This window comes from Lepisosteus platostomus, chromosome 22 (genome assembly GCF_059453375.1).
Source record: "Lepisosteus platostomus isolate fLepPlt1 chromosome 22, fLepPlt1.hap1, whole genome shotgun sequence".
Taxonomy (NCBI): Eukaryota; Metazoa; Chordata; class Actinopteri; order Semionotiformes; family Lepisosteidae; genus Lepisosteus; species Lepisosteus platostomus.
Genome location: NC_142632.1, coordinates 9,763,207 through 9,790,933, shown reverse-complemented (window position 1 = coordinate 9,790,933; position 27,727 = coordinate 9,763,207). Strand labels below are relative to the sequence as shown.

The 27,727-nt window shown below is 44.5% G+C and overlaps 1 protein-coding gene across 1 annotated transcript in view; it reads right to left on the bottom strand.

Annotated features, from left to right (window-relative positions):
* The window catches only part of ulk2 (unc-51 like autophagy activating kinase 2), a 38,298-nt gene extending 24,398 nt beyond the window's left edge, over positions 1-13,900 (bottom strand). The window contains exons 1-4 of the mRNA XM_088615672.1: positions 12,520-13,900; positions 9,228-9,320; positions 8,141-8,182; positions 990-1,022 (exon numbers count right to left, since the gene is read on the bottom strand). Coding sequence (XP_088471798.1) covers positions 990-1,022; positions 8,141-8,182; positions 9,228-9,320; positions 12,520-12,609 — 258 coding nt within the window. The 5' untranslated portion in view covers positions 12,610-13,900. The remainder of the gene's footprint in view (positions 1-989; positions 1,023-8,140; positions 8,183-9,227; positions 9,321-12,519) is intronic.
* Positions 13,901-27,727: the final 13,827 nt, after the last annotated feature.

Sequence of the window (27,727 nt, the reverse complement as noted above, 5' to 3'; positions counted from 1 at the left end):
TGTGTCAATTAAATCAGCCCAACTGTGCAAGTCGGAATGTTGCTTGAACACAACCCCGAAGACACCAGGCCCTCCAGGGACCTGAGCCAGAGACTCCAGCTGTAAGGCCACCAGAACCCTTCACGCACACCCCAAAACAATTAAGGGAAGGCCATATGGCATCTGCTGTCTGTGCGTCTTTAGCCCTCGGTACCTCTTCCAACCCCAGTGCCTCATGCAGAAAGCTCAGCGAGGGGAAATTCGCTGTCCTCCTCTTGGAGCAGTGTCCAATTTAACAAGAACACCGGCGTCACATCCAGCTCAGAAGGCCAACTTGCCATGCAACGGAATGGAAGAGCGACATGCCGCCGCTGTGAAATTAATTGGCTTTCCTTTCCCCTTGCAGCTTCACCAGTGTGACATCTGCGGCGCGGAGAGAGGGGGCGGCAGAGGAGCTCGGGCTGACAGATGTGCTGTTCATCAGCTGGGTCCCATCTCCGCTGGTGCGTATTGTTTTGTGCTCCTAACGAGTCCCAGATCAGCCTGCGAGCTGTTCCATAACCAGCTTCTACACAGGGAGCCTCACTGCAAGCTTGTGTTTAAAATATGATCACGATTGCTCTTTATAAAAGGACAGCACGGCAGACCCTCTCAGACAGTACACCAATGGCAAGATAGGCGTATTTTACAGTTCTGTTTTACAGGGTCAAGTATTAGAAAAGCAGCTAAAAAGCACACCTTTTGTTTATTTTCAAGGTAGTTTCAAGTGTGTTCAGTGCCTAGGTGAGACTGGCTGTGTATCTCCTGATGACACTGGGCTATCACTTCTGTATTGGGCTCATGTGACTCAGATGGAAACTGACACTTAAGGACTAGACATGAGACGAGTCAGCAGATATGGGGAGAGATTACTCATAGAGAACAACAAGGTGCCAGCAGAGCTCAGAATGACCCCTCATTATGTGTCTGGGCTGAGACTGTAAACAGGCGCGCCAGCATGTTTATCTTACCTCCATGACCAGAAAGACAGAGTTCGGTGTTTCCTGAAAATAAAGAGAAAAGGTTACATCTCCTATCTTTAGTTCAATAGCTTCATAAGCAGTGCTCCCATTAAGCATCTGTGATGGTTATTTCTAAATCCCATTCTTAAGAAAAATGCAGTGTGTACAAAACACTTCAGTGACGATAATTAATTAATAATAATAACTATACTGGGGCATTAGGACCCACATGGACCGCAGGGCGAGCGCCCCCTGCTGGCCCCACTAACACCTCTTCTGATGCCCTGCCTGATTTTTCCAACACTGTGTTGGTTCATGGATTTGAGTCAGATAAGCCAGGCTTGGAAGGACATGAAAATCCTAAATAATGAGATCTGCTATCAAAACAGAGTTAAGCTTCTGTCCTCTCCATTTCCTGTCTAATGCCACAGAGGGAGCTCTATAAGGAAACCCCCGCTTGGCAAGAAATACTGAAAAGCCTCTCATTACACAATCACGCCCTCAGTGAGAGAGCCTGAGTTTCACTCTGGGGGAGACCAGGCTGCCAAGCAACAAGACTGCTTTCGGGGCCTCCTCTTGTCAATACTCCTGGGGGTTCCAGTGTTGGATTGAAGCCCAAAAACAGAATGTTTTCCAAGAATCGGGACTGAGCTGATTGGCAAGCCTCCAGAAAAGAACGTGAAGAAAGTAGAGAGAACTTCGAGGGCCTGAGGGAGACCATCGAAAGCAATTACACAAAGTAAATGGCTGATTTAAACCAGAAATGCAGCCTTCTCACTACTACGGTTTACATCATGCACATGAAAGACTGTGCTGCAAAGCAATTAAATTTATAGATAGGATGTAAAAAGATATGGTGTAACCTGGAACTTCCCAATCAACGCCACATTGCAACAGTGGTTGGCGCTGACTGAAATCCTCAGATACTGCTCCCTTCATATCCAGATTACAGGAAGGACTTTTAACAACCTTGCCATTTTTGTGCTGCATACAAAACGGCCACTTGCGCCTATCCTTTCACTGGAACCATGTTTCGCCCTTCTCATGAAGGCTGAGTTTCGATATCAGCTCTGAAGATCATGGACATTAAGGCCACAGCCTTCAGCAAAAAAGAGCGGACAGCCTCTCAGCTGCAGCGGTGTCAGGGGAGGGCAGGATTTCTGGCGCCCATGGAGAGGTCCTCCATAGGAGGAAAAAAATGGAAAACTAACTGTACTGAAAAAGATTGAGGCACCTCAAACCCCATCACAAAAACAATTAAAAACAAGAAAAAAACAAAGCACAAAATAAGACAAGGGAAATGTGCACTTCACCCGTACCTGTGCAGCGACAGAGGTCTGTATCGGTGCTTTGATAGGACTGTACTGGAGGAGCGTTGAGGGCATGCAAAAGTGCAGTCTACGGTATAACCACAGATCCACTGCAGCACAAACACTAAAAAAGGAGACCTGCAACTAATAGTCCAACCATCCACACACCCCCAGCCTGCATCTCGTTCTCCCAGCAGCCCTCCAGCAAGTGGATAAACTCCCTGACACCCAGCCCTCCTGCTGCCACCTCCCCATTCCCAGCCCCAGAGCCCACTCCGGTATTTTTCCCAATACCTGACGGTAACAGGAGACCAGATCAATGCTGTGTCATGGGATTTGGCAGGGCGGACAGACACACGGGGAAGCCCACCCTTGTTGGCGCTGTGGCCATGAAACCTGTGGCTGGGGTTTATATCACACGCTGTTGACTCCCCATCCTCTCCGGCGCTGGGTGAAGGACAGGCCTGCAGCCCCCTGACGCCGTCAGACAACAGGACTAAAAGACACGTGCACCTTAACAGCATCCCTTTTATTAAAAAAACAAACTTTTTCCCAAAGTGGACTTTTCACTGTCATAAAGAACCCTGTGGACGATGCGTCTCAAAGCTGTTCTTCAAATCTTTTTTTTGTTATTGTGTTACATGCAGTATTAATGTTGGCCCCCTGGATAGTTATCTGGGAAATGGCAAATTCTATCCTTTCAAAGCTCCTGACTGGAATCCCTGTGTTGATATACCTTTCCACCACCTCCTGTAGCACCCAGCCAGGTGCCACGTACACTTGAGGAAAAAGATAACACTGGGAACTGAACCTTTAATGACTGTTATTCTAACGAACTTTCCTACTAATGAGAAATAAAAGGCCTGAAGAGATAAGATGTCGTTTCAAACCCCTGAATACCTGAAGCACAAGAATAAAATGTCCCCTTTCCCCGTTCACAAGATTTTACAGGACTTTCCGAAGAGTTTTTTTTAAAGAGGAGGGTAAACAAATCCAACACTGAGACAAGACGTGCTAGAACAAACCCTTTGATAAACAACCTCGACAACTTCCTCTTTCACAGGCCTGAGGGACTTTGGACACACGCTGCTCACTAGCTGACTGTATCCACCCCCCACTCACAAACCAGCCAGCATCAGAGGTGCCCTCAGCCTTAGTTTCCTCACTGTGATGAAAGTCTAAAACAAATAAAATGTCTCCCCCCGCCGCCCCCCATTAGACTCGCCGTTGTTCATAAACATTCAGAATACTAAAAAGTGCTCAAATTCAAAGCTCGGGAACATCATTCTTTGGTTTCTGTTTCAGAATACTTATTAGCATTTCTACATCAGGGGAAACCTCTACTCACTTTACTTTGACTTCTCAAGCACTGCTACACAGACCCTGATGTGTCTGGCTAACACTCCTAGACAGATCATCACAGCAGGGCCTTTCAAATTCTACCTCACTCCTCGCAAATGTTCACACATCATTGTTTCATTTTTACTTACTGTGCTGAAACAATACTTGCACAATAATTCAAGTTTCCTTTACACTTGTGTATCCCGTGTGCCCTTGGAGAGACTCTGGTAGTTTGCATTGAAAGCACTGCAGAATTGTTTTCTCCCAATTGTGGGAGAATTGTTTTGCATCCAAATATGCCCCTTGATTTCACAGAGCTGTGGGGGCCCCCTGGCAAGGTTGGGGGCGTCTGTTCACCAGAACTCCTTCTTGACACATGACTGGCACAAGATAAGACCACAGCCGTGCCCAGTTTGCCTCTGCAGTGCCTTCACAATCAGTTGTTATTTTCTCAGAAAACTGTGTAAAGACCTATACAAAAACAAAACAGCTGCTGCAGGAATGTTCTGCCTGTTGCAGTGAATAGCAAGTTGTTTTTGTTCATTACATCCCATAGGTTTAGTGAATTGAGCTTTGGACAGCATGTAATGATACCGGATCCCTGTGCTGGAGTGCAGTAATGCAATAACGACCGCCTGCTGGCTCTCTACTCCGGTTTTCCTAGAAACTGGTCTGGAGTTCCTGAAAACTCTACAGCTCCCACCCCAATCCCCCTCTCTCTCCTACAAATATATTCCCTGCAGCTCAGCCTCTGAACAAAAGAAACCCAGGGCCCTCGCTGGACAGGACAGACTGGGGCTTTAACAAGCTGGCACTTCATGATCACGTGACTCCGGCTCCAGTCTCTCCTCCGGTCTTCCTTTTCCGAAAGACGCACTTTGACACCTTCCCTTTTTTCAGCTCCCTTGTACAGCTGGTTCCACATGCAGAACTCCCTTCTCCTTTGTTCATCATTTGCACACAACCCTTCAGTCATTGGACTGGCAGACGTTTAAAATAGGCAACGGCAGATCAGGGTTACACGCAGCTAGCAGAAAATCTGCAAACGGAAGGTGGGGGAAACCGTTCTCTGCCAACACCCCTGGCCCCATCAAGGCCACAACGGCAGCGAATGGCTATAAACTCTCTCAACACGCTCTTGGGGCAACCTGATCTGATCTTCCCCAGAGCCAGCCCAGATCTACAGGAGATTGTGGCTGCAATTGCAACCCTAGTTTGGTTAACGCTGAGAAACGCACACCCACAGTAACACAAAAAAAATTCCCAAAAAGTATTTCACTTTTCTCATGTTCTTGAATGAAATGATGTGAATTTACCCACGGCTTTAATATGCTTATATCACGCATTCCTGCTGTTCAAACGCTTCCTGAAAGCTCACTGTGTGCCAGGTACTATTAAACTCCCAGCCTCTCTCACTCTCACCTCACCTCTCACCTATGATCTGAACCTCACAGTGCCTTCTTTCTTTCTTACCAAAAACCCAAACACACATTGAAAATCTATCTCTACCATACATGTCAAAAGCTCACTCCCCATCATTTCTATCCCTTTATTTCATTCTGTTGATGCATATTTTTGCACATAACCTGTTACCTTTTATTGTTTTGCACATTGCCTGTTGTTGTTTTTTGCACATCGTCTGTTGCGGTTTTTTGCACATCGTCTGTTGCCGTTTTTTGCACATCGTCTGTTGCCGTTTTTTGCACATCGTCTGTTGCCGTTTTTTGCACACTGCCTGTTGCCGTTTTTTGCACACTGCCTGTTGTCTCTGTCTTTCTTTTGTTATACAATTGTATTGTTGTTGCTTTTTTCTTGTACTACTTATTGTCCGAGAGCTAGCTAAATAGCATTTCGTTATACCATATACCTGTATATGAGTATAATGACAATAAACTTGAACTTGAACTTGATTTCTCTCTCGTCCTTGTGCTACTTCACAACATAACACAGGGAAACTTGTCTGCCTGCACAGAGACACTGGCTTATTATAATATACTCCAGCAGTTAAGGTGACGTGCACCAGAGGCCTGGTTTTTGACAGCGACTTGCTGAATAAAAACCTGTCTGGGGATTTCGAGTTCTCTATGAGGCTGGAATTCAACTGCTGACGAGGCGCCTCCAATCAATGCGGCATCCATTAAGAAACATTTCCAAGAGGGCACGGCACATCAGAAGCTCGTTCTGTGCAATGAGGAAAAGATCACCACGTGCAATGGTTGCAAAGCCAAGAGGGCTTAGGAAACCGGAATACAGATCAGCTGTCCCCCTCCTTGGATTTTACTGCACTTTGCTCACTTTCCCCACATAAGGAGAAGAAAGGATTAGTCCACACCTAATAAAAGTACGTCCTTGTGGCCTTTATGAAACTGTAAGGTCTCCCTGCTTCAACATCCCTTGTTCGGTTCTCTTTAGCACACAAGGACTGAAGGATCAATATCCCTTCTGTCAATAATGACTGCAAACATCTCTCTGTCACCTCATTAGCCACGTCCAGCAGCATCAACAACTTCCCTCTTCCAGTACTGTCTCAATCGGGAATGGGGACTGCATTCCAGTTTTGTGGAATTGACAGCTACAGGATGTTTGCATCTTAAAAATACATGCAAAAAAAAAACATGCGTTCTGCAATGAGGTGTGATATTCCTAAGCCTCATTTAAGATTATACAGGTAGAACGGTCGAGTCAAAGATTTATCACTCACAACAGGGGTGCCTGTATTCAACTGATGAGTGCTCAGAATAAGGGAATTCTTAATTGCCAAGATTAAGCAGAAAGGAGAGAGGCCAATATGCCGAATGAAAGATTGGCATATTTACCACCTGGCAGCATGACACTGAACTCCAATCAATCTTCATTAGCCTTCACCTTCTTTACCTCCCGCGGGGCAGTGTTTGATCTGTCTCTGCAACCTTTTGATGCCCGTTATCTTCCGCAGGCGCTCCAGCACTGGGCAAGAGCAGCTTGCTTTGCACAAGGGAAACAACTAAAACACTTCTTTCCTCCCCAAATGACAGCTTTTTATTTTGGAGAGGACAAACGCATGGGCATGTTTTTCCAAAACTGAGCATTGAAACAATCGCGCTTTAGACCCAGGCCTCTGACAAGACCGCATTTCTGACTGATTGGATGGCTGGCAGACATGTGGCATTGCAGCAAAACAGCTGATGAGTTCTGTAGCTTTAAACCTCCGCAGGCCCCCAACAGACTGGCCGAGTGCTGCTCTACTGGATTTCTGATCCAATACGCAAGGATTGGCAGGCCAGAGTGCCACCATGTGTTCTAGCCTGCATACTAGCTGAGCTCCACGACACCTGCCCAGGTTACTTGCCCAATCAGCGCATCATTTAAAGGTAATTATTAATGCAGCAAGACTGCTGCTCACCAAAGGGGAGAGAAACAATTTTAAATTTGAGGGAAATCATTTTTTTTTTAAAGTCTGTCAGAAGCAAAACATTACAAGAATATGAAGTGAGATCTTGAACAAGGTTGTGCCTCAAAACTCCCTTGTCCAATGCTATTAAATCTGAGAGCTACAGATGCCAATTAACGCACAGCAAAACAAGGAGACAGTAACAGCTGACTGCAACTGAATCTCAGGACATGAAATTACTTAACAAATAAGCTCCCTGATATTGGAACTGTTCTAAATACAGCAAAGCGGGGGAGACAAACAACGCTTAGGCGGAAATCCCAACACCCTTTTACATCTGCCATTTCTAAAGGCGGCACTCCATTCAGTCAGGATGTAGAATTAAACATACAATAGCGCTTCTATCAGAGATCACATGTGGTGTTTAATCCACAGCACAGCCACGAGATTTCAGCATTATGTAAAAGCAGGATGCTGCTTTAAACGTGGGCTGAAGAGGATGCTTCAGCCAAGTGCTCTCTCTTCCCAGTGCCAGAACGCTTTTTATTTTTGCAGCGTTACTCTGAAGAGCTTTGAATGGTGCTTCACACTAAACCCCGAGGAGGCGATTGAAGCCCCCACAAAGAGCTGCAAGGGTCGGACCTGCTTCTGAACTCCCTGCTTCCCCGCGGGACGCAGCACAGCAGGGCTGTGGCCCTTGTCGGGGGGGGGGGGGGCAGATTCAAAGCTCTGGGGGCAAGAGGTCCCGTTCTCCGATCTCCCCGCCGAAGGGGCACGCAGAGGTGGAAACAGGCCTGGTGCCACACGGCCTCTGATAACCAGCCGCCACAGCACCCAGGAGAGCGATCAGGGCACCCTGTTAATGATTCGACACCACGGCCTTGCCGAGCGCTAATCAGAAGAGAGGGTTTGTGAGTAGACTTAAAAAAAAAACATTCCCACACTTCTCGGCAAACCGTTGAAGGTGAGAGACTGTTCCGCTTGGCTTCCAAACCTCACAATGCTACGTTCAATTGAGCACCGCAGTATCACTGAAATGACAGCCCTAACCTAATTCATGTAACCTCTCCTCAGCTCCAACCTCGGCTTCTCCCTCATTCCAACGCAAAACCCAGAGAGCAGCAATCAGGTGGACGTACCTGGACATCATAGAGAGCCACAATGTTTTCATGTTGAAGTTCCTGGGAACGAATGAATACATTTTTTAGAGAAATATTTCGAAGACTCAGTATCGCAAACAAGGATAGCTTCAGGGCAGCTCAATTCAACAGCCATCATAGATGAAAATACCTGCGGTCTACCTTTCAATCGAGCACCAGGTAAAATGCTTCTGCAGAGATCTGTAAAGTTAAAATACATTTTGGTCTAACGCCCGCTGCACCTTAAGGGCTGAAATTCAGTTTTCAACTACAGATGTGCATGAGTGAACACAGTAAGTGTGACAGCGGTGTTCAGACAGCTCTTTGACATTACAAGCATGTAGCGAGACAGGAGGACAAAGAATTAACTGTACACAAAACCAGGGTTTGGGTGCAGGGCAGGTGAAGAGCAAGCCTCTATCAAAATGACAGGTGACAGCAGTTGGATGGTTAGGACTGTGTGTGGTTTTTAACACACGTGACATCTTGAAAAACATCATGAGAGCAAACTGCATTTACCCTGGGCTATAACTCATCAGCATTAAATCAGATAACTCTATTCTTGATTAACTAAATGAACGATGAAATTGGATTTGTGCTGCCCTGCTTCTTTAGCTCAGTCAGACGATCTCTGAGGCAAGCTTCAAGCTCAGAATCCCCATATTCAGTCAGCAGTGGATATTAACTCGGAGATGCTAAAGGCAAAGCGCTCAAAGGTCAAGTACATACCAAACCATTACTAAGATCAAAGAACTGTTCTATTTAAAGAACTTAAAAATATTAGATCTAACTTGTGAAATGATGAATAATTGCAGATTTCTGGCACAGTGACCTTTACATTCAGAGTCACAGTATGGCTAAAAGCACCCAGAGCTCAGCCCCTGCGAGACAGAGCAGGCCACGGTAATTTGTGCCATCGTGATACTGAGTCCTGCAGGTTTTCACTTGTGCACTTAATTTACCTAGTCTGGTTGCTAAACAAAATACCCCTTTAGCGCTTTAACACCTCTAACACCTGAAGAAATCCAGCGCTTGAGGACCAGAAGGGCGTGATCCTGGGTTCGAGACAAGCAGAGACGCTCCTCACCTTGAGTATTTTGATCTCCTTGCCCAGCAGGATCTGAGATTTGGACAGGTTCTTCTTGTTAATGCTCTTGATAGCCACCTCCCAGTCCGTCTTCTGCAGAGACGTAAAACAAAGATGAGGCAATTAGTGAATCTCCTGCTCGTTTGTGTCCTTTTTTTTAATTCTGCAGTGTGAAACTCCGGCTCTGCTGTTACAATTCCCTGGTGTGGAGAAGACAATTGAAGTGAAACCTGCCAGCCTGCCATTTTCTAAGTGCAACGCTGCAAGACCAGGGGTGACAGAGATAACCCATTCAGAAACACGGACAAAAACTGACAGGCAGATGAACTAACATCTGCACTTTAGCTCAGAAGATTGACAGCATTTCCAGGACAACTACAACTAGCACTGATTGCCAGCTCAGAAATACAACACACCTGGCTTTCCTCCCTTGTTTTCTTAAGAACGGCTTGAGCCAATGAGGAATTTTGTTGAACCCGATAACCTGGCTTCTTTCATGCGATAGGTGGATGAGTTGCCTGGGTTATTTAGCTAATAACTACCAAACAGGATCGACTGGCCATAAGGTCACCTCTCATTCATAACTAATATGAGTTTTTTTTTATTTTAATTAAGCCTTTAAAGTATTTTTGTAATACATCAATCCGGGAAAGAGTCTCGTTTCAGATGGGCTTTATTTCAGCTCAGGGCACTCGGACTCCAGCACAGAAGTACTACTCTGGAACAGCAACAGCTGCCCTCCCTTGGCTGACTGATCCCAGCCAGGCATGCTCAAGCGCTCATGCACTGCAAACAAGAGAACAGATCCAACCTGATCAGCAAGGAGCACAGGATTGATGGAGCACAGACAGCGCTGGAGGCAGCCAGGCCACAGAATGGGGCACACAGACCACTCCAACATTTAAGCTAACAAATTCCCTACCTCACACACCCTACATTCTTGAAATGCTCTTTTCAACAGTAACGGGTGATGAAAATGAAAATCAGCTCAGGTTTTGTGGAGAATTACAGCCAAGCCTAGGCACAGCTGATCCCCATTTCAATACACTGATAAATGTTTTCGATCCCCCAATTTCATCCCGGAGATTAAGAACCTCAAATTACACTGCTTCTGACGGTATAAAGCCAGGAAGTGCAGATAATCCCTCGTCACTCCCACAGTGCCCCTCCAGACAGCCTGCTCTAGTCACAGACCACCGTGAGATTGCCTTAAAGAAATGCCACGGGCCACGTTCTCAAACGGCGGTGTGAAACGGATCACGTGTAGATGGGCAACTCCGGTATCGGAGAACCGGCCGCATGGACTGAGAGGCAACGGAAAGCTTCTCTTGCAGTGGAATGACAGATCCTGCCCATTTCTCCAGTCTGGAAATATTCCTATAAATAAACGCCTGTTCAGGAATGAGAGATATAAATATATGGTCACAAGTCTGGATGTGTTTCTATCCTCAGGCATTCTCGTGACACACACCTATTAACACCAGCCTCAATGTCACAGAGGTCAAGCGCGGTCGGTCAGAGGAATATTCATGCCGGTATGATATACTCCCACATCATCTCGCTCCTGTTTGCATTTGGAAAGAGGCACTGGCCCGTACAAAGCAAGATTCCTCTGAACTCACTTCCCCCCTTCGATGATCGAATGTCGAAAAATCACCAGCACCCACAATTCAGTACCTTGTAAGGACACCAAAGAAATTAGGGCATAAAAGCCATGGATAGAAATGATGAAGGTGTAAATCCCAAAAACTGACCCTTCTCCCTTTTAAATACTGAAGCTGAAGGGTATAAAAATAAGAAAGGTAACAAACAAGAGGTGGCCATTTATCCCAATCTCCTCATTGGTTGCAACTAGCAAAAAGACCCAACGATCATACAGTCATTTCTTGAAAGTGACAGCATTGAACAGAACAATATTACTTGTTCCACACACCCACAGCCCTACAGGGCAAACCCACTATACAGTAAATGCATTAACCCCATATTGCACCTAGTAACGAAAGAAGAGATTAATAGTAACCTCAGCATTAAGCGTCCCATATGAGAATTATGTCATCTCTCTGAACGTTAAATGCCTTGCGAGCCGCAGTTGTAAGACAAATGCTTGGTTGCACCTACACGTTACCCTGCAACTCTGCAGATTTCTGGTGGTGCAGCGCATGTTAATTGCAGGCACAGCAGAGCAAGCCGACCTGAGCTCAGCTCCAAGCTAAATGGAGCGAGCCTGAATTTCTGACCTGCCAGACGCACCCAACCAAGACGAGTCCTGGCTAACTGGGTTTCACTGCAACCCCTGCGACGCCTTAATTGGTCATCATGGGAGCCACAACCTGCAAACTTTCGGTGGCAACCTTCATACATCATGCAATCTACACTGCAGGGCTGTTCCCAGAACAAACTGGTAGAAGTATTTTGCTGAGGAAGACGACAGCTGCTCGTCTAGGATTTGAACCCGGCACCCTCCAGACCAAAGCCCAGAGAGTCACATGCTTTGTCCGAATACATCTCTGTAGAAATGATCCAGAAAACCTGATTCCTGATGCATTCACCTATCCTCTGTATGTGCAGCATCAGAAGTGAACTCGCTCTCCCAGGTTTTGTTAGGTCCATTTGCTCTTATCCCAATCAGATTTTGCCTATATTTTATATATTCCACCATTAAATAGCATTTTCTTCCTAAACCTGTGGAGGTGTCTTTAATGGGTATATATTTATTATGCAAGAAACATTCGCTTTCAAACGGTACAGTGATATAGCATGCATACAAGAAATTCCTGGAACATGGGACATGTGGGCATCTTTATGGAGGAGGCTGAAGACAACATTACGCAAATTGCAAGCAAGCATGCACGCTTTGTGCAGGCCAGCCCTGAAACGGTCTCACTCCACAGCCGCTCGGCGCTGTCAATGAAAAGCCCCAAGAGGAGATATTAGACCATGTCACCACCACCTCAGCTACGTCACCACGAGCTGTTCAATGGTATAGCCGTCCCCCGCACCTCTTTATGAATGGCAGTGTGCGATATAACCTCTCCCTGCTCCCGGAACGGAGGCTATAGAAAAATAAATGAACCCAAGCACCTTTTCTGGAATTGTGTTTTAATTTCTGGCGATAAACCGCGAATGGTTTAGGTTTCCCCCCCGTCTGCACGAATATCTGCGAGCCCTCACCAGCAGGACTATCAATAATAATACCACCACCTACAATAATGATTGTTTTCCTTGTACCGGGGTTGACCCAGTTTCCAAATCAATGCTGTCCGCACATACTTGCATAACTGTGAAGGCTTACCTTCCTATGTCGGCCTTTGAATACCACTGCAAAGGCTCCGTGTCCGACAAGGTCCTTCCTACTGTACTCAAAATCACCAACTGCCTCCATTTCTCACCCTCCTTCAAGGAATTCAAGTTAATATATTTGCCTCGGAGCTCTTCTTTTAAGCGTCCAGTTGTTGTGGTTTTTTGTTTATCAGATGTTACGCTCCTCCGTCAACCACATCACATTTTCCGCGTTTGTCATGTTTTTTAAATTTGTCCGGCGTCTTGTCGCACCGCACCACCTGTGACAGAAGTCCCATCAAATCGGATTTCATTTGTTTCTGGTTAAAAACAAAACAAAAACGAAAATGCACAGCAAAAACTGACTGCAGAGCACTCCTCTCGAAGCGCAATGGTGGAAAGAAAGGTCGTCTTTTCAAGATCGTAATAATACTCTTACTGGAGGCACGTCGAGGTGTACGGATTCCTCATTTTCTGTGTCCAGGAACAGATTTACAGCCATTTCGTTTCGCAAACTTGTGAGTGGAAGTATCCGGAGTACCGAGGGCACATAAAATACCCGCACAAAAAAAATCAGGTTTGAAGATCAACGGTCGTCATTTCTGACCTAGTTAGCCGTCTTGCTACTCCAAAAATATCATACTCGCGATAAATAAAACCCCGGTGCTTTCAGATTGTCTCCCACTACTTCAAAAACACAGGGTTTTTTTGAAATCTCAAGCAAAACCTTGAGTTTTGACAGTTCAATACTGGCATGGTGTTCGCGTAAAAAAATCCATTGAAGTATCGGAGCAAGGCATGACGCTGTCGAGTCGGTTCCTAACCTTTAATATTTGATTATTTTGCCTTTGCTTACAGCACCAAGCAGGAACTGGTTTCTTGAAGACATTTCTCCTCTAATCGAAATTTCCTCTGGGAAAATTCCGAGTAACGGAAGAAAAACATATCACTTGTCAAGACATTAAAACCCGCATCTCTGCCCCTCGCAATCCTGTGTCGTTTACAAAGAAAGCCTGGTGAACTTTTGGAGTTGGTAACACGTCTGCGTCCTTTAAAAAAATATATGTATACGCGTCAAATCCAGGCAGAAAGGTATATCTTCTTATGCTGGTGTCTTATTTTGCGGATCCTCGGTTTTCTTTACGTTACACAGCGACAGTACCGGGACATCAGCCCGTCACATCGATTTTACTTCAGATATTTGGGAGGGCAAGAAAACCAGGCGGTAAGAAAAAGGCAGGGAAGAGAATTTATTCTTCGTTTGTGGATACAACAACCTTGCCTGAAATTACGTCTCACTTGGCTCACTATTACTTAAAATGACTTTATTTTCCTCTTTCTCTCTCTGCCGTACTACAGCTCCGCTGCCCACAGCAGCTACACAATAAACTGAAGCCTCTTCCGCAGCTACCTCCATATATACATCCGCGGAGTTTTTTTTTAGCCTTCCGCCGTGAGATGTAGTCCTCACATTACACTGTTTTTATTTCAAATTATTTGTTTCCGAGTTAGTTAGTTTCTTAACGGGTGTTCTTTGTGACGCATAAAACTCCGCGGCCGACGCTGGTGTGTCGTTTCGAGCGTGTGTGTGTGTGTGTGGGGGGGATAACCTCCTGTTTTCCTTGATTTTTGGAAATACGGGGCACGGAGGCAACGACAAAGGAGAGGCGTGATTCGAATTCTGGAAACATTACGTCATGTTCTCGAAGCGGAAAGCCACGAAACGAGCCGGGGTCTACGTAGAAACACTAGCGTACGTTTCGCGCAAGGGGCACAGAGCTCAAACTGTGGGTCTCAGGTGAAACTTCACACTTATTTTGACTTCCATTCATATTTAAACGATGGAGTGGGGTGAGATAGCCAGAGGCATTCAGGGCTTTCTTTCAGTCTATTTTGGCTATAACAGCAGGGTGCCAATGAGCGATTTTAATCCCTACCCTGAGTAAACTGTCCTTCAGGTGCAAATTGTTTTTTGCTATTTCTAGGCGAAGCTAAAATCACACGTTTTCAATATTTTTTTTTGTAATTTATGAGGTACACTGATGCTCCAAATGCTTCCTGACTGTGCAAGGCTGAATTTAATATTTGATGACGCAAATCAGTGTTGTTTACCAGAAAAAAAAATCATTTGATTTTTATGGCAGAACTCTTAGTCCCAGATGTGACAAACTGCTTTTTCCGGTCTGAATTGGCTGAGTTCCTTGTTAGGACCTGTGGATAATACCTGAAACAATGTGGCCCCTATTCTTGCAAGAGATCTCCCGCGATTCTCCAAAATCATCGATAACACTAAACCCTATGTAAAATCATATTTTACAGTTAAAACAACAACAGACAAAATGGTCCTAAATACAGAGTGGTAGATCATTCTCTGTGCAGAGTTTTTTTTAGCATGATTCAGAAAGAAACATATAGCTGTAGCTTATCATTCCTATGGTGTGTGTTTTTATTGAATGTTTTATTTGACTTTCACGTAGTATTTGAGTTGTGTTTCCAGCTGAATAAGCATTAGCTATATTGTCATGTATCTATTTTATTTTTTATTTGCTTTCCCACCCACACGTTGTCAAAGCTGTTTGTCTTTTTGCTTTCTGCTTGCACTTAATGGAACGCTCTGTATGCATGCGTAAATCATTATGGATAAGGGTATCAGCTCAACAAATTTCTATGGATAGTAATAATATTCTTTCTTCTTCAGCTGCTGGAATCCCTCTTTGAAGTGAACAGTGGGGTTATTCCCTCTCTGACGTCTGAATATGCGGACTGCAGGTGTAGGCTTGTACCTGTGTTATCTGTAATTTGGTCAAGATAAGGAGGACTTCTGGTGCTACTAGAGAACAATGTGTGATCCTGGCGTGGGAGGGGTTAACTACAGGTTCTGATCGCCAGGAGTTAACGTGCTTCTGGAGACACTCCGGTGGTGTTTTCTGGGGGAGCCCAAGACAGCATCCTTTTCAAATATCTTCAGCAAACCAGTCCTGCTGTCCCAGGCCTTTACTCAGCACTTTGCCCTCTTCCTCAAAAAATATAAAGACCACGAGAATTTTTTTTTAATGTGATTTGTGCACAGAAACATGGGATTTAACGGTTCCAGTTCGCTTAAACTACTGTAGCGCTCTCAGGGTCACATGGGTATGCACCCTCGCCGCTGTCACCTCAGGTCAGCCCCACACCGCTGGGGACTCGAACCCTGGCCTCCGGCATCACTCAACAGGGACCCAACCAGTTGAGCTAAAGGGAGATCGCCCATCAGCCTGGCGGCTGAGGTCCCTGCTGCTCACAGGGAAGGGCAGTGAACTAAGAACTATTTGACAACGGTGTTTTTTATTTTCAATTTGTTTATTGTTTTTTCAGGGAAAAGAAAGAATATTACATGGTACCATATACAATAATGAATCAATCATCATGGCACGAAAGACTTGGTACCTAAACAAACTGTGTAAATCCAACAACAACATAAAATGTTAAAAGAAAATAGTTTTGGAGGTTTTCCACCATCTCACTTATGACATGACTGGTAGCCCAGTGGTCAGTAAAATAAACTATAAACTGTCCATGATGCTGTAAAATGGGTAAAAATGATGCTGTAATAAACAGGTCTCTACAGGGTATTGAAGTGTTCTGAACTCAAAGGTACTGGTTATCAGTAGACGCCAGTTGAACCTTCTGTACTGAGAGCTCCACTAGGATTGATTGAACTACAGAGACTAGTTTCATGTTTTTATATGTGCTTATTTCAGATTTCAGGAATAGGAATCCCAGACTCCTCCTTTTTTTCAGGGAAGATTAGCGAAGTTTGTCAGCAATTGAGTCAAACCCTCGAACAACAGACGGTAAATGACGAGTGCTTTAAACAGAATAACAACCAGTGGAATTGGACTGCAAGAATAAAGACTGGACAAGAAGACAACGTTAACTAGATTCTGGACTTATAAAACAGGTAGGAATGAAGCTGGAGCCAAACCTATCATTTGCAAAGCGAACGCAGTCCAAAGAAATGCCGACACCGTGGTCCAGAGCTTGATACTAAATCACACGCGGGCGCCCCCTAGTGGAGTTTATAGCTTTTGACTGCGATGTGAAAACATGAAAGCAGAGGAAAAGTGAACTTGACCGCAAACGTTTGGAAATAGAACAGCAAAAAAGAATAAATCTGGGAAATTGGCATTTCATCCTGTGCAGACTACATAAAAACAACAAAACACAGATTCGGAACAGGTAAAGGTAGAGATTTATGCCATGCTGAAAGGAAAAGAAACGAAAAATTATCGGTTGTCGTCTTCATATATAACACATGCAAGGTACATATTATTCAATGAATGCAACATCCAAGACCCTCATACTGAGGTGCCTAATGCTCTCGAGGTAAGGGGCTATTTCAGAACCAAGCAGTTCTACAATTGAGGCTCTCTGGCCAAAATGTATTCACCATCTGAGGAATACACACAGCATACAGCCGAGGAAGACTCCTGTGCCTCGCAGATGGTACCAGAATCACGAATTTGTAGTTGGAGGCGCTATTGTTTTTTGTTTTTTCTGTCAGCGTTTAATCCAATAACGATGACAGCGAGGATCAACATGATGGCGACTTCGGCCAATAGTGGATTTATCAAGGATGCATTTCAGGGAGTTACACTGGTTAAGAAACACTGTTTGGACTAAATTGGTAGTACTATTACCATACACAATTAAAAGGTGACGTTTTCCGCCCTGGTTTCTCCAGAGCACAGCGGACTAGAGAGCATGTGTGTCTGCCCCCTACCTCTTGAATGGGACACTGCTGGTTTCATGCGGCGCAGCCTCCTAGAATAAAGTTATTTTTAGTTGGAACAGTCACTCGGGCTGTTTGTATGTATGAACAGGAGGATCTGATCTAATTCCTTTTCTCGCCTTTTTTTTTTGTTTTAAAACTGCTGCCTCTGAGTTCTTTTGTTCGCGACTGTTACTCGCCTGTTTCCAGGGCCTGGCTGTTGAGTTTACATTTTTAATCCGTGATAACGGCTCCCGAGTCATTAGTAATCCCTTGGTGACAAATACCGCATTACAGATACGAAAGCGAAGCCGCCCGGAGGCGTGGAGGCCGTACCAACTTTTAATCCCTGACTTTAACAAGGAACAATGTGTGGAAAGAGATCACGCTTTTTATATTTCCTAAGATATATAGAAAACAAATGTTGTATTACAATTATCAAGGTAAAGGTTTATTCCATTCTGAAAAGAGAAGAAACGAAAAACACATTTCGGCTGTGGAGTCTTCTTCTGGTGTGGGCAATATAATTATATCGCTATATTGCTAAATATATTATAATGATCATACTCAAATATTTAATAAATAACGTCAGAACTAAAATAGAAGGACGTATTTTTGTTGGAAATCAAAAATGATGACACAAATTAATGTTATACCACTGTGAACCTTTCCCTGTGTAGCATCTCCTACCAGTATAACATTGCAGAGCAGGCTTACTCCCAGTTACTGTTGCTGAAAGTACATTAGGAAAGAAACTTACGATTTCAAAATCTAAAAAGCTCTGTCTTACTTGTTTCCGATATGAATGGGAGTTTATTATCCCCGGGGGGCGGTGTTTTTACAGCAGCAGTGTTGGTGTACAGACGGACAGAAGAAAAAAACGACAGGAACAACACTGTACAGACATATTCCCCTAGAAGGTCGAGTGTTGGATATGGCCACAGGCATGAACGAGAATTGAAATATGATGGTTTTGGAGATGGGGAGTCGGTATCTGCGTTCTGATGGGAGTAACTGGAAATTATTAAACAAGGATCTGACATATTTTCATATTAAACAAACCTTCTGACATATTTTCACCAGGCTGCCCGGTTTATTCTTGCTTCTCAGATTCAGGTCGCCAAAAGGAACCTGGGTTCAGCTATATACCAGTTACTGTTTTCGACGAATTCGTATCGATTTTAATAATAATTAATTCCTTACACTTACATAGCGCTTTTCTGGACAATCCACTCAAAGCGCTTTACAGGTAATGGGGATCCCCTCCTCCACCACCAATGTGCAGCATCCACCTGGACAAAAAGTTTCTCACTATAATTTTAGTTACTTGAGAACAGTATTTTTAACTAAAAAAATAATTGTTTATGAGCAAAGCTATTGGCCAGATAAAGGCGAAAGATAAAATGCAAAGCCTTATATCGGACACAATTTTATGAGCAGGTCGTTGTTACATGAATTGCGCTTTATCAGACATACAGATGCGAACTCTTATTTTAAGAAAGATTTCAATAGCTTTGTTCTTAAAAAAGTAAGAAAATCGTTAAAAATACCGTTCTCGTGTAACTACTAACGCAGGGCGCATTTTATACCAGAATGACCAATAAAGAAACGTGTTAAAACTGGAACAGACGAGTCACGCATTTTATTAAACAGTCGGAGTTTATTTAATTGGGAATTATAAATTGCTCTGTAAGGTTCGGGTTAACGTCGAAAACAACGGGTTTTAAAGCCGGATTTGTGTGGTGTTTATAGACCGAATCTTTGCAGCTTCACCGCCAGAAGAGTCGATAAAGACGCAGTTTCTTACCAACGCTCTGAAAACTGAGCAGGGAGACGCTCTGGACAGCTTTTAGCCAAATCTACCTCTTTTAGATAGATGAGATACTTTATTGATTTATTAAACGGCAGTTTATTTCCTCTTAAGAAATTCGTGCTCTGGAAGTTGAAACAGGTGAAAAGAACAAATGGCACCCTCTGCAAAATTATTGAAGTGTAAAAGGGAACATTTTAAGCCTATGTGTATTACAATAGGAAGCTGATTCAAATAAACACTTTAAAGCAAACAGGAATAGTGAACTCCAATCCACCTGAACAATTTAGAGACCTGCAAAGTCTACAAGCCCGGCTTTCATATTTATATTCTAGCACGGCAGCACAATCTCTAATCATATGCACTCGCACAAAGTGTGTGTACGGCGCTCAACCCCAGGGGCGATCAGCGAGCACGACCCTGCAGGTTGTCAATTAAAGAGAAATCGGCTTCTTCCTCCACATCGTGAGCCGTGACACTTGTCTGACCGTATACTGACCGTATGGCAAGGGGCAGTTACAGCCTCACTGAGATCAAAAGCACACATCGTTAGCGAACCATCAGTTTCAGCCCCGGGGCGCTCCGGTACTCCAGGGCCGTGTTGAGGTGTGGCGAGGTGAGATTCTTCACACTTACGGGGCAGGTAAGGGGGGGGGTATGTACACGTGTGGCACCACGGGGGGGCATATTCACCTAGCAAGGGTTCAGCGCTGACAGAAAACGCGAGGTAGAGGTATAAATACACAAGGCCCAGGGACAAACACCTCAGCAGTTTGTGGGAAACCACCACCGGCCCGCAGAGCAGCTGAGAGCCCGAGACGATGGACTACCGGCCGGATCCCAGGAGTTGTGGCAGCGGGACGAGCTCGCTCTACTTCCTCGCGCACTGGCCGTTTCCTGCTGCGGCGCACTGCTCTGCACGCGATGCCAACAGGGGTGAGGTTTGCTTTCCCACGTTTCAGACAGGGCCCGGGGTGCTCCACAAACACCTGTCAGGTCAATGCAACGTTGTTATTTAAATGCTAAAATGATCTAGGGATGCATCTCGGTACTGTACTTGACCCCGCAGAGTGTCTTAGAGAAAAGACAGATGGGTACTCTTCTAGGACTAGAAATAATTTATTTGCACTTTTGTTGTATTTCGATGCTATTTCATTTCGATAGGTTGGCACGTTCTGAGCTTTATGCTGGAGCAGGCAGGTCGGGTTCTGAGAAATGTTCTGTTACTTGGATAGAATTGCGCAGTCCAGAGAAGGCCATACGCAATCCCAAAGCCCACTCGTGAGCTGATTTTCCGGCGTGGAAGATTAAGCTTCCTTGGCCGTCGCCGGGAGAATCGCAAGGGTGGGGGGTCGCGTGAGCTGCGCCTTCCCGGGGCGCGAGGCGGACGTCGCTGACCGCGTGTGATTGTGTTCCCGCAGGGAGGGGCCCGTGCGCCGGGGCGCCGAAGCGCAGGAGACGCACAGCCTTCAGCGGAGCGCAGAGACGCAGCCTGGAGGAGGCGTTTGAGCTGAACAAGTACCCTGACGTCAAGGTGAAGCAATCGCTGTCTGCCATCACGGGGCTCCCCGAGTCGACAATCCAGGTACAGGCGCCCTTCCGTTTCCTGCGCTGTGCGCGCTAGGCTAGGCGATAAACACTGCTCCATCTGTAGTAAGAGGTGGAGATCAAAGACGGTCCTTTTTAACAATCTGAGCAAAACTCTTAGCAACAATGGACCATGATCATAAAATACAGTACATTTAAAGTAGCCTTTTAAGACATCTCGTTAACCGTAATCATGGGCTTTATTTAAACGTTGCTGAAGGCGTGTGGGTGGTGCACCTATTTTGATGCATGTATCAATACACAAGTGAGAGCCACGCTGAGCTGGTTTATAACGGATTCGAAGTGGCTGATGTATCACCACCACTTCAAGTCTAATTTGCCGACTGAGTCACTGTCAAATAGTATTTTAGTTACTGACAGTTTTGCAGTATGCAATATGGCTCTCCTTTAAGCCATTTATTAAAATCTGTTATGTTGTAAGTCATCATAACAATACTCCTGGAGTAAAAATAGAGTTCTGTCGGTCATTTTTTTACCTGGTGATGCAACAGTTCCTAAAATTGTTCAAAGAAACAATATATAGATGTATGCTCATCTGAACGCTAATGCAAATAAGTAATAATTAAAACGATGTTTGATCATTAAATTATTCACAGTGCTCATTACATTTATTTCCATATTTTCTCATAAATTCAGAAGTAAATCTAACAAACTCATAAAGTTCAAGGAGTGTGTAGAAAATGAGTATCCTATCACTCTGTCAAACCCAAGTGTTGTCGCAGTGTTGTTTCACACAGAGAAGGCTGCATTAAGTGCTTTGGAAAATGGCAGATAAGCTTCAGTCAGTGTGTTTTCATCCCTTGTAGAGTCATGGGGTGAGTGGCCTGCTGGCCAAGGCACTAGTGAGGAGGATGAGGCACCGGGAATGAGCCTCCCCACTAATGCAGCCCCTTGTACTTCTTGCAGGTGTGGTTCCAAAACCGGCGTGCGCGTTTCTACAAGAACAAGGAGCAGGCTGCAGCGCCATCGGGGGCAGGAGCAGAGCCAGACTGCCGAGGTCTGGAGCGCGGGCCAGTGGACACCTTCCCCAGCTTGCCTGAGCGATCTCCATTGGCTCAGGGCCCGGAGGGAGGGAGCCGACCCCAGCGCCAGTCTGTCTCCCCCATTCCAGCTCTCGTGGACCAGGCAACCCGCCCTCCCTCTCCAAGCTCCCCCGGACCATCCCGGATTGCCCATGGCCTCGAAGAAACAAGACAGCTCCTCTGCCAGGTGGCATGTCCCTTTGTAGCTCAAGTACACCAGGGAGCCCCTCATCGTCCGTCTCCAAGCCTTCCAGCTCAAGTACACCAGACGACCCCTCATCATCCTTCTCCAAGCCTTCCAGCTCAAGTACACCAGACAACCCCTGGTTATCCTTCTCCAAGCCTTCCAGCTCAAGTACACCAGACGGCCCCTGGTTATCCTTCTCCAAGGCTTCCAGCTCAAGTACACCAGACGGCCCCTCATCATCCTTCTCCAAGCCTTCCAGCTCAAGTACACCAGACGGCCCCTGGTTATCCTTCTCCAAGCCTTCCAGCTCAAGTACACCAGATGGCCCCTGGTTATGCTTCTCCAAGCCTTCCAGCTCAAGTACACCAGACGACCCCTCATCCTTCTCCAAGCCTTCCAGCTCAAGTACACCAGACGGCCCCTGGTTATCCTTCTCCAAGCCTTCCAGCTCAAGTACACCAGATGGCCCCTGGTTATCCTTCTCCAAGCCTTCCAGCTCAAGTACACCAGATGACCCCTGGTCATCCTTCTCCAAGCCTTCCAGCTCAAGTACACCAGACGGCCCCTCGTCATCCTTCTCCAAGCCTTCCAGCTCAAGTACACCAGACCACCCCTTATCATCCTTTTCCAATCCTCCCAGCTGAAGTACACCAGACAACCCCTTATCATCTTTCTCCAAGCCTTCCAGCTCAAGTACACCAGACCTACCCTGGTCATCCTTCTCCAAGCCTTCCAGCTCAAGTACACCAGACCACCCCTTATCATCCTTCTCCAAGCCTTCCAGCTCAAGAACACCAGGCAGCCCCTCGTCATCCTTTTCCAATCCTTCCAGCTCAAGTCCACCAGACGACCCCTCATCATCCTTCTCCAGGCCTTCCTGAAACAACCAGGATCCCCCAGGGCCCTGGAGCAACAGGCCAGCTCCTCTTCCAGGCTGCATCTCCCTTTGCAGCTCAAGCGGCCCCGGCTCTGCCTCCAGGGATCGATCCGCCCGGCCTGCCGGAGCTCTCGCAGACGTGGTGGCCCGGATGCATCAGCTCGTACCCATCCCGCGGCATCGTGCAGAGCCAGGGTTCTCCGTTCTGGGACACCGCCTTCTGCCAGCCTGAAATCACCGCCCCTCACTTCGCAGAGGGACTGGGGTACGGCGCAGTCGGCGGGATGCTGCAGGAGAGCCTCGCCGAGACCGATGCCATGTGTGACTACGCCGTGCCCAGCCTGTGCCAAGCACAGCTGCCGCAGGGGGACTGGATGGCCGGTCAGCCAGAGGAGCAAGACAGCGTACTGGCAGAGTTCAGCTCCTGCTACCTGAAGGACTTTAATTTAACTGATGCTGAGTTCTCTATTGCTTTAATCGATTCTTTAATTAACTAAATTTAACAATAGTGAATAGTACTTGAACATTATTTAAAACAGCCTTTTAAGTTAGTTGCATTATTATTCATTTTATGAAAATGTAAAAAATGTTTTATTATTTGAGTCATTTAATTGATTTTACATAATTATTGAAAAACGTGTTATTCACCTTTAGGTAGGTCTAGGGTAATAAGTAAGCAATTTGTGTTTTGCAGAGTTTTAGGGGACTGTTTTTATGTATGGAGGGTCTTTTATGTTTCTATTTAGACATCTTTGTTGCTCCATTGCAACAGGACAAAATGTATTATGTATTATAATTTCTTTTATTTATTATTTATTTTATTATAATAATATTTAATCACTTACCTTTTCCTGCATGCGTTCGTGGATTTATATGGGATATGGTGAGGGTGCTCATTAAGGATTTGATGGGAATGTTTTATGGTTTATTATATTGTTATATTAACAAATATTTGTCATCACAATAAATGACTCACTTAAGTTCAACAACTGTCCTTATTTGTTTTGTATCTTATTAAGTGCATTTAAACCTAAGAACAGGACACACATCTTCCCAGAGAATTACAGAAAAAGAACCCTGGTTTCTTTGAAGAAATGGCAAAATAATAGCCTTGGATTAATAAAGACATTAAGCAGATAGGCCTCTCACTTGTAACCTTATGTTTTCTGGGTTTAGATTTGTATTTTCTACTATGACTCAGTGGAGGGTTGTGCTGTAGCTAAATATAAATTAGATAATAAGAGTAACTTTTATTTATAAAGCACCATTCCAAACCCAAGGAAACAGTAAATAATGATAAAGAAATAACGATAAAAAAACAATAATATATCCTTACACTTATACTGCTATTTTGGGCACTCAAAGCACTTCATAGGTAGTGGGGATCCCCCGCAGCACCACCTGGATGATGCGACGGCAGCCATAGTGAACCAGTACACTCCCCACACACCAGCTCTGTGGGGAGGAGAGCAGAGTGATGAAGCCAGTTCAGAGATGGGGATTATTAGGAGGCCATGAGTGGTAAAGGCCAGGGGGAATTTTGACCAGGATACCGGTGTAACACCACTCTATTCAAGAAACCCCCTGGGATTTTTAATGACCACAGAGGAGAGTCAGGACCTCGGTTTTACATCGCATCTGAAGGACGGTGCCTTTTTTTACAGTATAGTGTCCCTGTTACTATACTGGGGATTAATAAAGTATTATCTATCTACATAGACTGTAGGGTGAGCGCCCCCTACTGGCCCCACTAACACCTCTTCCAACTTTAGTTTTTCCCAGGAGGTCTCCCATCCAGGTACTGACCAGGCTTACACCTGCTGAGCTTCAGTGGGAGGCCAGATATGAGTAAAAAAGTAAAAGAAAAATTATTAAATAATAACATACAGGACAAACCGTGGGGCATTCAGTCAAAGACCCCAAAATGTGTGTTTTGTGATTGTATTTGAAGACACACAAAGAATTTGTCTCTATAACAGTGAACAGCGACAGAAGAAGCACCAAAAGTCTGAGATTTAGTCCTGAGTGAGCAAAAGACCAGCCTTAACTGAACGGAGCCTACGGGAGGGAGTGTAAACACGAAGGTGTTCAGAGGTGTATGAGCACGATTATTTAGAGCCTTTAAAGTCAGTAACAGGATCTGATATTGAGTACATGGCCTTATAGGCACCCATTGCAGAGACGTAAGAGTGATATTGAATGCTGCCAGGCTCTGGTGTGGGACTACTGGACCAGTGAGACCTTGTGCCTGAGTACACATTATTTAAGTAGCCCCAAGTCTGTGCTCATATATAACACAAGTCTGTGCTCCTCAATGAAGACTGTAGTATATTATTCTCTAGCCACATCTACTCTTCATTGCTTATGTATGATGCCCACAGAAACTTCAGATTTTTACAATAATGACATAGTTTGATCATGCATGTGTTAAGCTTTCTTATCATTTCCCATGACTTGTGTCCCACTGCTACAGTATACTTCTTTAGGTGTTTACCATGATTTCACTCTGCAGGACTACACTCCACAGTTTTCCACACAGCTAGAGACAGGCTGGTGTGGAAGTTACAGACTGTGACTTTACGGTATCTCACAGTACCTTAGTCTTTCTCACACATTGTCAGGTCACACTGTTCCAAAGTGGGGGTGGGGGGGGGGCTTTATCTAAACTAGAAATCCACAGCGCATAATCGTTTGACTTCTTAAGTGGTGCCTGCAGTCAGCAGGGGGCACTGGAGCCCGATGACTGCATTGTTTAAGGCCTGGGTTGCACAGGTGACAAGTGGGCCGTTCTCACTTCTGGGTCTGAGTGTTGTGTGAATCACCACACTGTTAACAATGAATGAGCCAGCCAGCGAAGCAAAGCTCATTATAAACAGCACTCTGTAAGAGAGGCCCACGCTGCCCATTAACGTAGAAGTTAACAGCCAAAGTCCCTGGCCTAGAGTATGCAATTTCTGAACACCCCAACATCATTGTTACTAAATACAGTACTTTCATTCTGTTTGCGTTTGTATGTCATTTGAATGAATCTGATTTTTTTTAAAGATGCAAACATATTTTTTTTTAATGTAACACGTCATTCTTTTAACAAAACTAAATTGGATTGTTGTTATGTGCTGTGACCAAACTTTTCAATAAAACTTTTAGACTCAGATGCAGGGACATGTGTTCGTATTAATCCTGTTTTAAAGTGATTTTTTAACAACTATCTTTAGGTATTAATTTATACCTATACTGTAGGTAAGTATAATTGATATAATACGCAGGTCTGCGTGATTGAGTTATTACGAATTTCTTTTAATAAAGCTTATCATACACTGCAGTACTGCATTATCTTCACTTAAATCAGGTTGCGGGGGGTTGCAGACCCCAGTTCTTTTTCATACTTTAAAAGCCTGAAAAAATAAACACCTTGGAAAGTAGTTAGTAGTTTTAGACATGAAGAAAATTTTCTTAGTACAAAGTTAAATGTGGTTGCATGCCCTGTCTGCAGTGTTAGCTTTGTCTGAAATACAAATAAGGAACAAGACCTTTATGGAAAACACAGGGAACAGACCAATCAATATCATGAAACCATTGGTTTTGTGGGGAATGTTTCCTGCTTATTTTTTTCCAACACAACAAACTTTATTTCACAATAAACATCCGACCATGTGTATACACTTACAAGTCATGCAATCTCTACCGTATTACAAAAGGTCTTGGAAAGGTGATTGTCCATGTTCAGTCGGAGCAAGTGGATTCTGGGGCTGGATTTGCACACTAAAAGAGTCTCTCCCAGCCCTGCCTCTTGCTGTTGTCCCTGCCTTACCCCTGTCCCGGCTCTGAAACCGCGGGTGTCCAGTCCTCAGCAGGAGTTCAAGGGAACAGTCCCTTCCCATGGTCCTGTCCAGTGCTGTTTGTTTTATTTTTTGATATACAACAAAAGGAAAACACGACAAACAAGGGTATACACACACAGATGTCACAACATGACAGAACAAAGGTAGCATCAAATTAATGAAACAGAACAAAACTCAGAACTTTACCAACAGTACACAGGTTGTGTGGCGATAGGGGTCACATGAAATACATTAATATGGTAAAAGATATTTATAAACCAACTCATCAAGCATATTTGTAAATATTTTCAGTGAATTTGAGTATAGCTTAAATGAGTTTTGCCAACAAGAGAATGGCATTTAACATTATACAGACTTCTCTGTGTGAATTCAAAACACCAAGCACAATAGCCTTAAAGGCTAGATGGGCACAAATATTACTATTATTTAGCCAAGAACATACAGAGTGCCAGAAAGCTGTTGATTGATGACATGAGGAAAAATATGTTCAGTTGTTTCAATATCTGATTCACAAAAGGTGCAAGTGTTACAGTCAAAGTTAAACCTTTTTCTCAGAAATTCCTTACAGGGATATAAATTGTTCTATTTTAAAATGAATGTCTTAAGTTTTCAGTGGCGAGGGGAGACATTAATGTATTCAGTTATAATAATAATAATAATAATAATAATAATAATAATAATAATAATAATAATAATAATAATAATAATTGCTTACACTCATATAGCACTTTTCTGGACAGTCCACTCAAAGCTCTTTACAGGTAATGGGGATCCCCTCCACCACCACCAGTGTGCAGCCCCACCTGGATTCTAGCAGACATAAGAGAATAATAGTCTCTTTAATTAAAAATTACTTTCTTCTTGATGACAGGGTAGAATCTATCTGCCATAATTGTCTGGGTGTATTTATTATTGCACGTTTTTCTAAACTATTGTAGGTACCAATTTTGATCTCAGGTAGTAGGGGAATTATATTACTATGGAATGTGGATTTTTTTTTTACCAAAGTCAGAACATCTGGTGGAATTGCATCTATAATTGTCATATAAATGTCATATTTTTAACAAAATCACAAAATGTATTAACTTCTCCATTAGCCTTCTCCAATAGATGCACGACTGACCA